Raw genomic sequence first — 15,862 nt, forward strand, 5'->3', positions numbered from 1 at the left:
TGGCTTCCTAAGGCGCTGCAGCCTCAGCCTTCCTCCACTCCCCTCTCCCCAGCCATGGTGAAGTTCACTAGGTTTTGTGTCTGTCTTACCATTTTCTTAGCTCCAGACCTTCCCACAGCCATTCTGGGATATTCTCCCACCCAGCCACCCTTTCACTGGCTAATCCTGCTCAGTGGGTCTCCGCAGAAATATTTCCTTCCTTAGCCATCCTTAATCATCCTAATGAGGTTAGGTGACCCTGCTATGCAAGTAATTGAAATACACTTTTTGCATATAAACCTCACAATAGTATCAGCTCTATCCTATTATGCCCATTTGTAGGTGAGAAAATAGGTCTCATTCATTTATTCAGCAATTTTTTTCAAATGTATTTATGCAAGCATACAAGGGTTGGGGTGTAGGCCAGAGGTGTGGGGAGGGAGTGAGAAGATTCACCAGAGACAGAGTGGGGAGCAGAGCAGGCAGATCAACTGAAATACACTGCTGAAGGGAGCAGTGGGCGAGACAGGAGAGGTCTGCTATGCCATGTGGGTCATGTCCCTGGCCAGCCTGGAAATTGAGCTCCTGCTGCAGTGGTTGGCAATAGCTTGATAGTGCTGTCTTTAACCCCTGCGCCACCAGGGAGTCCCCTTATTCAGCAAATTCTGAATGAGCATTGGCTGTACTAGTCATCAATGAATAGAATGAAGGCTTAGATCCTTGTGTATTTACACGCTAATAGGATGAAACATGATACATATGCAAATGTAAATGTATATATAGTTGGTTAGGAAGTGATTCATGCCTGAGGGCAAGGGGGAATTAGAATAGGAGGGGCCAGGCACTGGGCAAAGCTTGATAAGGTGACCAGAAGTGTAGCTGAAAAGATGGGGGTTGAGTCCTGAAGCTGGTGAGGTTGTACTTGAACCTCTGAAATGGATGCGCATCCAGGCAACAAGAACAGCTGGAATAAGGGCAGGAATTTGCCCGATGCTTTCCAGCTGGTGTGTGACACTAAGCAAGGGGCAAGAGTAGTGTGGAATGAGGTCACACAGAAATAAGGGGCAGCTCCTAGGTCATTGGGGGGGGGGCTCTGGCATAAATCCAGGTGTGGGGAAAAGTGGCCAGATACTGGTTATATCTTGAGGGTGAAGCTAAAAGGACTTGCTTATGGACTGAATGAGAGAAGTGTCATGGTTGACCACATGGTTTTGACCTGGGCAACTGGAAGGATGACCTTGCCTGTTCATTGAGATGGGGAAGGCTGTAATCAAGAGTCAGGTAACTTCTCAAGGCTCCAAACTGGAATTTGGTGGATACAGTATGACTGCCAGGTCCTCCTCTGTGGCTCTTTCTACACTACCTTTAGCCAGAAACGAATTTTCTGAGAAATAAACTTAAAAAAGATTTGTGAAGTTGGGTGATTTTTATTTTTTTTGGTAATTTTCCAATTCTTCGTAAAGAATATTGCTTTAAATTTTAAAAAGACAAACTTTTGAAATTCTGCAATTAATAATTCCTTACTTAAGAAAGAACAAAAACCTTCCAAATAGAAGTATAAAATGGGAAAGTCCTCAATCTCTCCCCGCCCCTCAACTCCCTGGAGGGAGTCACAGTTGAAGCATTTTCTATGAATATACAAAAATGTATATAGACTTTATTTTTTTATACAATTAGAATCATTCACATCTGTCTGCAAATTGCTCTTCATTTTGTTTTATTTTATTTTATTTTTTATATTTAAAGGGCAGGTTTATTAGGAAAAGGGACAGAAAAGTGAAGTACACTTGCATAGACACAAGCAGGCAGGAAAAGCTGCTTGCTCTTTGCATTTTATTATTTTTTTAACGATTTATTTATTTATTTTTACAAGAACTGGGGCACAGGTCAGAAGCACTGGAGGGTGAGAGAATTCACCGGAGACAGAGCGGGGAGCAGAACAGGCAGATGGACCGAAGACACTGCTGAGGGGAGCAGTGGGCGAGGCAGGAGAGGTCTGTCTCACTATGTGAGTTTCTCCCTGGTTGGCCGGGAATCGAGCCCGCGCTGCAGAGGCTGCAGACAGCTTCACAGCACAGTGCTCAACCCTCTGCACCACTGGGGAGGCCCCTGCTCTTTTCATTTTAAATGGATGTCTTTCCATCTCAATACCTCACTTTTTTTTTAATTATAATACTAGTGTTATAGATGCACCATAATATTTAAATGGTTATCCATATAAATTTTGTATTAAAGATAAAGCAGATTAAAATAATTCAGTCTTGAGGATACAGAATCAAAGGTAAGCTTTCCTCCTTCTTGTCCCCAAATCCAGACTCAGTCCCGGGAGATTTAGTTCTGAGTAGCTAACATCTGTTGACTTCCCAGTGTGAAATGTGTGGGACTTAGTCCATTCATGCAGCCTCCCACCTCCTCTCTCTGGTTTTGTTAGATAAGTTATTACCGTTAATTCTTTTGGAGCTCCTCTATCCCTTTAACAATATATTTAAACATCAATTTCTTAATTTATCACCTTTAGCAACATCTATTGATTATCCTCTGTGAAGAATGAGGAAATCAGTTCACTTTCCTTGACTATCCCTCCCCTTTTCATTATTTCATGTTGTCAAGGTTTATAATACCTTCTGGTCTATTAACATAATTAAGTCTTCCACTCTAAAAACTGGAAACCAATAAATAGCATTTTAATTGTAAAGTTTATGAAAAAATCTTTCAAGCATCAATTTCAAGTAAGTTTTGTTTTTTCTTTATTGTGTTCACTTGTGGGTCACATTCACCTGCCTCTTATGCAGCATGTTAATCTCTACTTTGCTGGGGTGCTTCCTGATGAAATTTTTTCACATAGAATTATAAACTTACAATTTTTGCATATCTGAAAATATATTTATTTCATATGAATTCTCAATTTTAACTTTGCCTGCTATGAACTTTTTTTTAAGATTTATTTATTTATGCATACAAGAGTTGGAGTACAGGCCAGAAATGCGGGGGGGGGGGGGGGGGGGGGGGTGGCGGCAGGGCGGGGCGGGGGGTGGGGGGGTTGGTGAGAGACAGAGTGGGGAATAGGACAGGCAGATCTACCTAAATACACTGCTGAGGGGAGCAGAGGGCAAGACAGGAGAGGTCTGCCTCGCCATGTGAGTTTCTCCCTGGATGGCAGGGGATCGAACTCGTGCTGCAGAAGCTGTGAATTGTTTCATAATGCGGTGTTTAAGCCCTTGCGCCACCAGGGAGGCCCTGTATGAACTTATTTATACATAAAATTCCCAAGAAATTTTCAAGATACTCCATCTAATTCTGTATTAACCAATTGTTGAAGGTGGAGGCTTACTCGTGAATTTCTCTATCAAATTACCTGAGTGCTTGCCCCTTTGCCCGTTTTATCTGTTTGTGTGTGTGTACTCTGAGCTTTAAAACCTATCTGTGCTCTTCTTAGGAAGACTAACCCTAGACTGGGGGATCTTGAAGAGCTGTGGATTTCTCAGCTCTGATTTTTCCATTAATCTGATCCCACCTCTTTATAATTAAAAAAATTAAAATAAAATTTTAGTTGGAAAAAATTTTTTTTGAAAATATGACTCCTGTTGTTTTATTTATTTATTTATGCATTTATTTATTTATTTAAGATTATTTATTTATACAAGCACTGGGTACAGTCAGAAGCGTGGGAGGGTGAGAGAATTCACCAGAGCCAGAGCAGGGAGCAGAACAGGCAGAAGGACCAAAGTACACTGCTGAGGGGAGCAGCGGGCATGGCAAGAGAGGTCTGCGTGCCATGTGGGACCCTCCCTGGCAGCCAGGGATTAAACTGGTGCTGCAGAGGCTGCGGGCAGCTTCATAGCCCAGCACTCAACCGCTGTGCCACCGGGGAGGCCCAGTTGGAAAAATATTTTGAAGTATAGTTATGTAAGTATCTAACTAGTTTTCCCAAAAATTTGTTATGTCACCTTTCCCCCTGCACTGATTTGTAATGCCTCTTTTTTGTTGTTATCTCACCTATGAAGTTGCTGCAAGTACAGATTCTACTTCTGGGCCATCGAGTCTGTTTCTTTGTCTAATCTAAGCTAAAACCACACTCATTTAATTTTTGTGCCACAGCAAGTCCCCCATGATTGCTTTATTTTTTTCAAAATTAATTAGTGCTCTTCCTATTTTTATATCCACCTGGATATTAGATATTTTTGGAAAACTCCCCTCAGCTTTAGTTGCATACTTTAATGTACCTCAATAAAACTGACAATCTGTATCTGAAGAGTCTGTGTTAACATGAAAGAAAGAAAAACTGGGTTGGAGTCTAAAATGAAGCCTAAAATTTGGAGTCAAAAGTAAACTGTGCTCTTACCGGGCCATTTAAAGGAAGGAAGGAAGCCTCTGTGTGTGCAGCCACCCCAGGCTGGAGCCCGAGTGATAACAGACTCTGTGACACTGGGCCAGGCCTCCCCACGGCCCTGGTGAGCACAGCCTGGCCATGAGACCCGTCCTGCTCTCCTTCAATACTTAGCCTATATCTCCCAGAACCCACTACGCCAGCTCTATCTAAATTATGTGTGTGTGTGTTTTTTTTTTTTTTTAAGGTTTATTTATGCACAGAAGAGCTGGGTTGTAAGACAGAGGCACAGGGTGTTAGAGGATCCACCAGAGACAGAGTGGGGAGCAGAACAGGCAGAGCTACTGAAATACACTGCTGAGGGGAGCAGCAGGCAAGACAGGAGAGGTCTGCTGTGCCAAATGAGTCAGCTCCCTGGCCAGCATCCAACCCATGCTGCAGTGGCTGTTGATAGCTTCATAGTGCTTAGACTTAACCCCTTGCACCACCAGGGAGGACCCTATGTGGTTTCTTAAGCCTCACTAAACTTGGTAACAATGAAAGGATTAAATCCCTAATAAATAAAACTGCTTCCAAACGTGAACAAAGAGCCTAGTAGAAAAATGGTATGGACACAAATACGCAATTTACAAAACAAGATACACAAAATCTAATAAAAATAGAGAAGATACTCAACCTCACCATTAGTCAAAGAAATGTAAATTAAACAAGGAGGTACTATTGTTTGACTATTCAAATTGGCAAAAGTATGCTAGCGGGGGATTAAGCTTGTTCTTTTGGGAGGAAAATTTGCAACATCTATCAAAAGCCTTAAAATATGCTTTACCTTTGACCCAGCAATACATCTTTAGGAATTTCTGAAAAGGAAACTATCAGAAATACTTCTTAAATCTCCATGCAAAGATTGACTTCAGCATTGTTCACAATACTGAAAAACTGAAAACACCCCAAATATATAAGTGTGTCTATTTGTCCACAATTTTGCTCAAGTGAATCTGGAGACCAACCGCATCTTCTTAGAAATGCAGACCTTTGGGCCCCATCCCAGACCTACTGAACAGTAATTTGTATTTTGGCAATTCCTTAGGGCATTTGTATGAGCATTAAATTAGAGGAGCACTGGTAAGGATGTATATCTAAAACGTTAGTGGTGATTTTCCCAGTGGTGGTGCTCTCTAATTTATTTATTTATTTTTTTTTTATAGAGGCATGTTTTTATTTATTTATTTGTTTGTTTTGTTTGTTTTGTTTATACATGCACTGGGTACAGTCAGAAGCGCGGGAGGGTGAGAGAATTCACCAGAGCCAGAGCGGGGAGCAGAGCAGGCAGAAGGACCAAAGTACACTGCTGAGGGGAGCAGCGGGCGGCAGGAGAGGTCTGCGCGCCATGTGGGACCCTCCTCCGGTGGCCGGGGAGCAGCCGGGGATCGAACCAGCGCCGCAGAGGCCGCGGGCAGCTTCGCAACCCAGCGCTCAACCGCTGCGCCACCAGGGAGGCCCTAATTTATTTATTTTTTTAAAGATTTATTTTATTCATGCATACAAGAACTGGGGTGTAGGCCAGAGGTGCAGGAGGGTAAGAGGATTCACCAGAGAGTGGGGAGCAGAACAGGCAGATCGACTGAAATACACTGCTGAGGGGAGCAGCAGGCAAGACAGGAGAGGTCTGCTAACCCCTGTGGGTCAGCTCCCTAGCCTGGGGTCAAACTCATGCACTATAATTGATAGTGCTGAGACTTTAACCCCTGCACCACCAGGGAAGCCCGGTGCTCTCTATTTTAAATGCATTTCAGTTTTTCTTACCTCTGATGTGCAATTTTGTCGTGAGGACACACCCATAGTGAGAGACACCCAGTTGTGTGGCACATGCCCTCGTGCCCCTCATGACCCCTCAGCCAAGACCAGTCCTCCGGGAGCTCCATCTCAGCACCTTCCTCCCAACCCTCCACCAAACAGCCTCACATCAGCTGGGTTGTTGGTCCAGTAACCATAGCACTGCTTTTTCAGCTGCTCACATACTAAAAGAGGGGATAAGAACTGTAAAAATTATCCAGGCTGCAGTGCAGAAATGAAATGCAAATTGACATTATAATTACAGTTTTTTTTATTTTTTTGTCTCCTCCACTGGACTGTGAACTACTTGAAGGCAAGAAACATCCCTCCCAGCTTAGTCTGGCCCAAAGTAGGGACACAACAAATGTTTGCTAAATGTAAGAAGGGACAGGTGTTTCATCTGGACCTGAGATAAGAAGTAAATCTGATTGGAGGAATTATGGCTGGGACTCCCTTCCCAGCACATGCCCAGGTTAAGTAAGAGAGGGATTTCTCATCTCCCAGCCACCTCAACTAACCGGCCTGCACCTCCTTCCCTAATGAGTGACTTTTCTCCCCATACCACACACCAGCAATAGGAATGGCTCAGATAGAGGTTTATCAGGCAACAATATTTTTATTTATTTTTAAAGATTTAGCTTTATTTATGCATACAAGAACTGGGGTGTAGGCCAGAGGTACAGGGGGTGAGAGGATTCACAAGAGACAGAATGGGGAGCAGAACAGATGGATCTACTGAAATACACTGCTGAGGGGAGCAGCGGGAGATACAGGAGAGGTCTGCTGCACCATGTGGGTTGCTCCCTGGCCTGCCTGGGATCAAACTCATGCTGTAGAGGCCGCAGACAACTTCACAGTGCTGTGCTTAACCCCTTGCGCCACTAGGGAGGCCTGATAAAGTTGTTTTTAATCTCTGTATCACCAAAGAAAGCACAAAGTAACTGCTTATTTAAAAAAAATCTTTAGTACCGCACTGTGGAGCAATCTGCAGCCTCTGCAGCAAGAGTTTGATCCCCAGCCAGCCAGGGAGCTACCCACATGGTGCAGCAGATCTCTCCTGACTCACCCGCTGCTCCCCTCAGCAGTGTACTTCTGTCAATCTGCCTGTTCTGTTCCCCACTCTGTCTCTGGTGAATCCTCTCACCCCCTGCATCTCTGGCCTGTACCCCAACTCTTGTATAAATAAATAAATAAATAAATCTTTAGTCAGATCTTTCTGCCCACTTGAGTCCATTCAAGTGTCCTTTATTCTTCTCTCCCTATTTATAACAAATTTGCCCCTTTGGATTAAAATAAAATAAATATTAAAATTTAAAAAAAATCTTTAAATAGAACCTCCCTGATGGCACAAGGGATTAAGTCACAACACTGTGAAGCTATCCACAGCCACTGCAGCATGAATTCAATCCCCAGCAGGAAGCTGACCCACAAGGCGTAGCAGACCTCTTCTGCCTTACCCTCTGCTCCCCTCAGCAGTGTGTTTCAGTGGATCCACCTCTTCTGTTCCCCACTCTGTCTCTGATGAATCCTCTCACCCCCTGCACCACTGATATGCACCCAGCTCTTGTATGCAAAGATAAATAAATCCTTAAAAAAGTGAAGGAGAAATTCTGATGGAGAGAGTTAAGCAATAGAAAAACAAATAGAGCATATAGTGGTAGTCAGGAAAGACTTCATGGAGGAGGTGACATGTCAGCCAGATTTTGAAGGAGGTGAAGGAGTGAAGCTTTCAGGCAGTTGGGGGAGGGGACAGGCCACTGATGGAGTGAGCTGGGAAAGAAGTTATAGAGGAAGAGAAAGAGGGAAGATTGTAGGCCATAATAGGACTTGGTTTCTCTCCAGAATGAGATGGGAAGTCATTTGGTGGTTTTAAGAGAAAGAGTAATATGATATGGCTTCTAGAATTAAAGGATCACTGTCTGCAGCGTTGAGACTGCAGAGAGCAAAGGCAGAAGCAAGGAGAATTATTCTTTTTTTCTTTTCTTTTTTAGCAAGGAGAATTATTCTGATTGGGCTACAGTTACAGTTGACTTGAATCAGTGTGCTGGCAGTTGAGGTAGAGGGAAGTACTGTGTTCTGGATATATTTTGGAGGCAGAGTAGAGCTATGTAAATGTCAATGTTCAGAAAAGGCAGATCTAGACAGAAAGTAGATTAGTGATTGCCTGTCAATGTTGATGCATAAAAAAAAGCACAATTCATAAATGAAAACATTGATAAATTAGACTTCACCAAAAATTAAAACTCTTGCACCTCAAAAGACATTATTAAAATGAAAAGACAAGTCATGGAATGAGAGAATATATTTACAAGGTCTGTGTCTGATAAAGGAATTGGCAAATCCGTAATATATGAAGAACTCTTACAACTTAATATGTAAAAACCTAAGTAAAAAGTGAACAAAAATTTTTCAAAAAGATTTATTTATTATGCATACAAGAGCTGGGGTACAGGCCAGAGATGTGGGGCGTGAGAGGATTCACCAGAGACAGAGCAGGGAACAGGCAGATGGACTGAAGTACACTGCTGAGGGGAGTAGCGGGTGAGTCAGGAGTGGTCTGCTGCACCATGTGGGTATCTCCCTGGCCGGGTATGGAACTAGTGCTGCAGTGGCTGTGGGCAGTTTCACAGGCTGCGCCTTAACCCTTGGGCCACCAGGAGGCCCCAAAAGTGAACAAAATTTTGAATAGACATTTCATCAAAGAAAATACATGAGTGGCCAATAGGCACATAAAAAGATGCACATTAAAGCCCAATGGGAGACCACTTTATACCGATTAGAATGGCTATCACCACAAGATAGACAATAACAAATGATGGCAAAGTTGTGGAGTAATAGGAACACGCATATATTGTTGATGGGAATGTAGAATGGGGAAGCCACTTTGGAAAACAGTTTGGCAGTTTCTTAAAAAGAAACAAATTGACTATAGGATCCAGAAATTCCACTCCTAATTATCTGCCTAAGAGAAATGACAGCATATGTTCACACAAAGACTTGCACATAAATGTTGACAGAAGCCCTATTCATAAGAGCCCCAAAGTGAAAACAACCCAAATGTCACTCAATATGACAATGGGATACTATTCAATATCAAAAAGGAACAAAATACTGATGCAGTCTACAATATGGCTGCATCTCAAAAAAATTATGCTACATGAAAAGAGTCAGACACAAAATATCACATATCCACATATCGTATGGTTCTATTTATATGGAATGTTCAGAAAAGGCAGATCTAGACAGAAAGTAGATTAGTGGTTGCCTGGGGCTGGAAGTGGAGACAGAGAGTGGTTGTAACCGGGCATGAGGAATCTTGTCAAAATAGTAGATTTTGTTAAGGTAAAGGGCATGTTCTAAAACAATTGGGGGCCTCCCTGGTGGCGCAAGGGGTTAAGCACCGCACAATGAAGCAATCTGTAGCTTCTGTAGCACGAGTTCGATCCCCGGGGTTACCAGGGAGAAATCCACATGGTGAGGCAGACTTCTCCTGTCTCGCCCGCTGCTCCCCTCAGCAGTGTATTTCAGTCAGTCTGTCTGTTCTGCACCCCACTGTCTCTGGCAAATCCTCTCACCCCCTGCACCTCTGGCCTATACCCCACCTCAGGCCTATACTTTATACTCCTGCATAATAAATAAATCTTTAAAAAAAAACAAACTAGATTGGGTGATGGCTGCATAACTTGATACTTGTTTTTTTTTTTAATCATTAAAATGATGTCTTTAAATTGGGAAAATTTTATGGTTTGTAAATTACACCTCAATGACATTGTTCTTACAAGATAATGTTAAAATGGCCCTCCCTGGTGGTGCAGGGGTTAAAATCTTGGCTCTCTCAAGCTATGACAGCCACTGAGGCATGAGTTTGATCCCTGCCTGCTGCTGTCCTCAGCAATGTATTTCATAGATCCGCCTGTTCTTTTTTAAGATTTACTTGTTTATGCATACAAGAACTGGTTTATGCATATAAGAACTGCACCTGTACAGAGGTGCAGGGGGGAGAGAATTCACCAGAGACAGAATGGGGAACAGAACAGGCAGATCAACTGAAATACACTGCTTAGGGGAGCAGCAGGTGAGACAGCAGAGGTCTGCTGCACCATGTGGGTAGCTCCCTGGCCAGCTGTGCCAGCCTGGGATAGGGTTCAGGGATCTAATTCGTGCTGTAGAGGCTGCAGATAGCTTCACAGTGCTGTGCTTAACCCCTTGCGCCACCAGGGAGGCCCAGATCCTCCTGTTCTGCTCCCCACTCTGTCACTGGTGAATCCTGTCACCCTCTGCACTTCTGACCTACACCCCAGTTCTTACATGCATAAATAAATAAAAATAAATCTTTAAAAAAAAAGAGAATATATGATTTAAAAAAATTGAAAAGGTGTCTGACAGATACTGGTTGTATAAATGGGAGGATGAGAGAACTTGAGCTAGGCTCCACCTATTACATGCATAAAGCAAATGGAAAGCTGGTGATACAAAGTAGCAGCAATCTTAGAAAAGCCCCTCTGCCACCGTTGGAAAATGTATGTAGCAAGACCAATTTCACAGAGAGGCTGGTAGTGACAGCAAGTGCTTGCAAAGAATCCATGTCTAGGCCAGTGGAGTCTGTGAGGCAAGCTCACAGTACAATGAGCTTGGTGACAGCAGCAAGGAAAGTGGAGGATGAATTCTGTGGCATGATTTGATTGGTTTTCCTTGTGATCTTCCAAGTTTGGTTCTTCAGATGCTTAGCCAATTTGTGAGTTACCCAATATCTATTTTTTTTTAAAGATTTATTTATTTATACAAGAACTGGGGTACAGGCCTGAGGCGTGGGAGGGTGAGAGATTTTACCAGAGACAGAGCCAGGAGCAGAACAGACAGAAAACACTGCTGAAGGGAGCAGCGGGAGAGACAGGAGAGGTCTGCCTCCCCATGTGGCTTTCTCCCTGGCCGCCGGGGAATCGAACCCGTGCTGCAGAGGCTGCGGACAACTTCACAGCGCTGCCCTCAACCCGCTGTGCCACGGGGGAGGACCCTAACCAATATCTATTATCTAATATATTACCTTACTAGATCAAGAGAAGAAAATCTTGTAACTATTTGTTGTCTACCCAAGGGCCCCTAATCCTCCCCTTTTTAAAAAAAAAAAATTTAAAATATTTATTTTTTTAAAGATTTATTTATTTATACATACAAGAACTGGGTTACAGGCCAAAGGTGTGAAGGGTGAGAGGATTCACCAGAGACAGAGTGGGATGGGGAACAGAACAGGCAGACTGACTGAAATACACTCCTGAGGGGAGCAGCGGGCGAGACGGGCGAGACAGGAAAGGTCTGCTGCGCCATGTGGGTTTCTCTCTGGCTGGCCGGGGATCGAACTTGTGCTGCAGAGGCTTCATAGTGTGGTGCTTAACCCCTTGCTTCATAGTGAGGAGCTTAACCACTGTGCTGCAGTGGCTGTGGCTGGCAGTAGCTTGATAGCTCTGTCTTTAACCCCTGCGCCACCAGGGAGGCCCAGTTATGTACATTTTATATTACTTTGGCTTTGGAATTTTAGCTTTGCATTTGACTTATAAAAGCGTCCTGTGTACATCCTTTCTCATCACCCTTGACAATAGGAAGTGCCTTCAGGGGACCCACATCCCTCAGGAGCCGCCCCTAATAACTCCTAGGAACCCCCTAGCCCTCCAGACTTGAGTCTAATGACTTCCAGGATTTCTTCTCAGCGCCCCAAGAGCTGCCCCTAATGACCCCAAATCCCCGCTCACTGAGGAACTGCTTTTTAATGACCCTAAGGACACCCTCCCCTCCAGGACCTGTCCTAATGACCCTCAGAGCTCGCTCCCCTTCAGGAGCTGCTCCCTTCAAGACAAGTCCCGCCAGACAGCCAGCGAAGGGGGTGTGTGTGTGTGTGTGTGTTGGGGGGGGGGTTCCCGGGACACGTGACTTTTAGTTTTAAAAACAGACAGTGCGCGCAAAGCGGGACAAGCTGGCCGCCTCATCAGGAGCTCCTGCCGCTGCGGAGCTGCCCGAAGAGCCCCTCAGCCCTTCTCCCTTAGGCGAGGGCCCCACTCACCCCCGAAAGTCTTTGCCCCACTAGCTCCGTGGAAACATCCTACAATAATCTCCTCACCCTCGCTCTCCCCGACCAGCCCATGGCTGGGTGCGCCCCTCTTTCAATACTAATTAGCCAAGGGCGGCCAGAAGCCGGCCTGTGATTGGCCAGGCCCGCGGACTGCGGAGCTGCTCAGTGGCCCCGGCCCCGAGCGCTACCGCGTTTCCTCCTGGCAACAGCCCGGGCCGACGCTCATTGGCTAAGCAGATGGGTCTCTCGGACTTTGGGCGGCTGCGGCGCCTGCTCATTGGTTGTTGGAGGGCCCAGGGCGGCCCGCAGATTGGTTAATTCTGTGGCACTCTGCGGCTGCGCAGAGGCAGAGTTAGAGGAGGCGGAGTTTCGTCCTTCGCCGGCCTGAAAAGCAGTAGGAGCGGCTGGTGGCGACAGCCGAAGTAGGGCCTCAGCCCTGCCGGGGCGGTGGACTTTACGTAAGGACCACGGGATTTTGGAATCCTTTAGATTTATTACTGCTGTGGCCGTGACCGTGAGCTCCGGTGGGGGAGGGGCGGGGGGGTGCCTTCAGGTGAGTGATAGGCATGGTTCTGGGCCAATGGGAGCGGGGCTTCTAAAATGGTTCCCGAGATAGGGCCGTTCCAATCCCTTCCTGCCAATGGACGTCGGGAAGGGGGGCAGGTCCACTGGGCCTTATTTTCTTCTTCCTGCGGTCGGGCCTCACTCGCCTGGGCGGCGGGGCCGGGAGGGGCTGGTCTCCCAACGGTGAGTTTCGGGGACCTGGCGGGCGGCGGGGGGCGGGGCGGGGGAGAGGCGCCACCTTTGGAGCGGTACCCGCGGGAGCGGCTGGGGAGGGGCGGGGGCGGGAGTTTGAGGTGGTTGTTAGCGACACCTGCCTTTCTGGAGTGGGTTAGTACCCGGCCTGGTGCTGAGTGTTTCGCTTGCATCATCTGAGTTAATTACAGCAACCCTGGGAGGCAAGGAGGTTGCATCCCCACTTCACAGGTGGGGAAACTGAGGCTCGGGCTGCTCACAAAGCCAAGGTCACACAGTCAATAAATGGCAGAGAGCGGGTCCGTGTTCAGAGTTGTTTTGACTCCGGAGCCGGTGCTCTTCAGCCACTTGGCTTTGTTGCTGGATGGGGGAAGGAAGGTGTCAGGGAACCGGAGCTGTCCCCAGGGAATGGATTGGGGGAAGGGAATCAACAGACTTGCAGAAAGGGAATGAACAATTTTAAGTGAGGGCGAGGAAATCAGTCAAGTTACTGAGTGCGTATTCTGTCGTGCATTGTTCTAGGTTTTAGGCATGCAAAGATGAATAAGGCCAGAGGCGATGAAGCCTCATCGGGTGTATCAAGGCCATGGTATGGCCCAAACTTTATAGTCACATGGTTAAATGCTTTTGTAAAATTTGCAAAAGTAAGATATTTTGTATTATTTTAAAAGAGGGTCCTTAAAATTGCACAAGCTTCAGGTTTCTTCATTTGGATCTGCTCTTGCAAAGAACTTTTCTAGGTGTAGATTATTATACAAGACAGCATAGAGATGGAGGGAGTATGTTACAGGGCTGTGGGCAAATTTACTGGTATGTAAAACAGTCATAACAGTATATCTGTCATGCAAAGTTTTGGCAACGTGCATGAAAACCCCTGACCAGAAACATACTTTATTTTTGCTTGTCTTTGCTTTTACACCTTAGAAAGCTCTGCTCCATGCTGTCTTCCCAAACTGTTAGTAATTGATTGCTGGGAGGTTGGAAGCAATTTCCTCCCTTCTGAACTCTCCACCTCTTAAGGGAACTCTTGGAGTTGAACTGCTATGGCTTTGGGGCCCAGAGTGGGGAGAATTATTGGGCCTCATGATGAAGTTTAGTAGAGAAAAGCCCTTTTTTGTTTCTAAAGTGGCCCGTTTAGGTGGTATGTTTGGTCTTCATTCAGCTTAGCTGATCTATTGTGTTGTCGGGCATTGGGTATGCATGCATTTAGTTGAGGACCTCAGCTAAAAGCCAGCAATTTTATTTTACGTGCTACAATCAGTTATAAAGTTTGCCCTATCTTGCCAGTTTGCTTGTTTCAATTTTGTCCTTTGAGTTCTAGGTACAGTGTAACTGAACTACTCTGTAGGTTGACTGCTGAAACTACATATTACCTTTTTTTTTTTTTAAAGACTTATTTATTTATGCATACAAGAGCTGGGGTACAGGCCAGAGATGGGGTGTGTGTGAGAGGATTCACCAGAGACAGAGTGGGGAACAGAATAGGCAGACTGACTGAAATACACTGCTGAGAGGGGAGCAGCGGGCACTTCAGGAGAGGTCTGCCATGTAGGTTGCTCCCTGGATGGTCGGGGATGGAACTCATGCTGCAAAGGCTGCGGACTGCTTCATAGTGCAGTGCTCAACCCCTTGGGCCTCCCTGGTGGCCCTGAAACTACGTACTAGTTTAGATAGGAGAATAATTTCACTTGGGGGTTTTAAAAAAAACCTTAATTCTACTACTATCAGTACTTTTTACTTAAGCTTTGTAATCTTGTGGTCAGGTAACTCTTCTTAGGAATCTAAAATCCTGTTTTAAAGTTGTGCCCTGTGGGGGATCTCTGGGTAGCTTTTTAAATCTGGCTGTAGCATATTTTGTTTAATACTGGGAGAAGCAATTCGTCAGGTGTGAATAAAGAGCAACTTGAAAAGATAAGAGTAAAATATGGGCGGGGCAACTGTATTGTTAGGGAGGACCTAGGACCTGATAATTACAGTTTCCTTTCTTAGCTGAAACAATGTCTCCATTAAATGAGGTTTGAATACACACTGTTGATATATCCGGTTCTTTCAAACCTTTCTATCTGCATTTCTAGTTCATTTAAATAGCTCACCTAGAGGTATATTCCAGGTGTGAGGTCTTAATGCTTCGTCAGAATTTCTATACCATCCTTTTACTATTTTCAGCACTGACATTTCCAGCATTTTAGTTAAGCTATAGCTTGTGTAATCTTGTGTTTTTGTTTTTTTAAGATTTCTTTATTTATGTATACAAGAACTGGGTACAGGCCAGAGGTATGGGGGGATTGGTGAGAGGATTCACCGGAGACAGAGTGGGGAGCAGGACAGGCAGATCTGTTGAAATCCACTGCTGAAGGGAGCAACAGGCAAGACAGGAGAGGTCTGCTGGGCCATGTGGGTAGCTCCCTGGCAAGGCATTGATCTCATGCTTCAGTGGCTGCTAATTGCTTGATAGTGCTTAGACTTAACCCCTTGCACCACCACGGAGGCCCTGTAATCTTGTGTTCTTAATGTATTTCTTCAGATTCCACTCTGACCAAAGGGTCCCCAAAAAGGAGGGAAAATGGCTTCTGAATCTGAAACCTTGAATCCCAGTGCTCGCATAATGACATTTTATCCTACCATGGAGGAGTTCCGGAACTTCAGTCGCTACATTGCCTACATTGAATCCCAAGGAGCTCATAGGGCTGGACTGGCAAAGGTGAGAAGCAAGGGGCGGGGACAAGGCTTTTGTGACTAAAGGCAGCAGTGAGAGTTTTCCTAATGAAGGCTGATAACTTACATGAGTTTTACTGAACGCCAGACAGAGTGATGAGTATAGAGTGTATTGCAAGTTAATGCCTTTCATTATCCTCTGAAGCGTTTTTTTTAAAAAGATTTATTTATTTATTTATGCATACAAG

The 15,862-nt window shown here is 45.1% G+C and overlaps 1 protein-coding gene across 2 annotated transcripts in view; it reads left to right on the forward strand.

Moving 5' to 3' along the window:
• Nucleotides 1–12,548: 12,548 nt before the first annotated feature.
• KDM4A (lysine demethylase 4A) overlaps nucleotides 12,549–15,862 on the forward strand; it is a 43,455-nt gene continuing 40,141 nt past the window's right edge. The window contains exons 1-2 of one of the 2 annotated variants that reach the window (XM_037501283.2): nucleotides 12,549–12,661; nucleotides 15,484–15,660. In XM_037501283.2, coding sequence (XP_037357180.1) covers nucleotides 15,523–15,660 — 138 coding nt within the window. In that variant the 5' untranslated portion in view covers nucleotides 12,549–12,661; nucleotides 15,484–15,522. Of the gene's footprint in view, nucleotides 12,662–12,873; nucleotides 12,951–15,483; nucleotides 15,661–15,862 lie in introns of those variants that run through there. The other variant, XM_037501284.2, reaches the window with a different exon arrangement.

This window comes from Talpa occidentalis, unplaced genomic scaffold, assembly GCF_014898055.3.
Source record: "Talpa occidentalis isolate TD23 unplaced genomic scaffold, MPIMG_talOcc4v2.1 talOcc4.9, whole genome shotgun sequence".
NCBI lineage: Eukaryota > Metazoa > Chordata > Mammalia > Eulipotyphla > Talpidae > Talpa > Talpa occidentalis.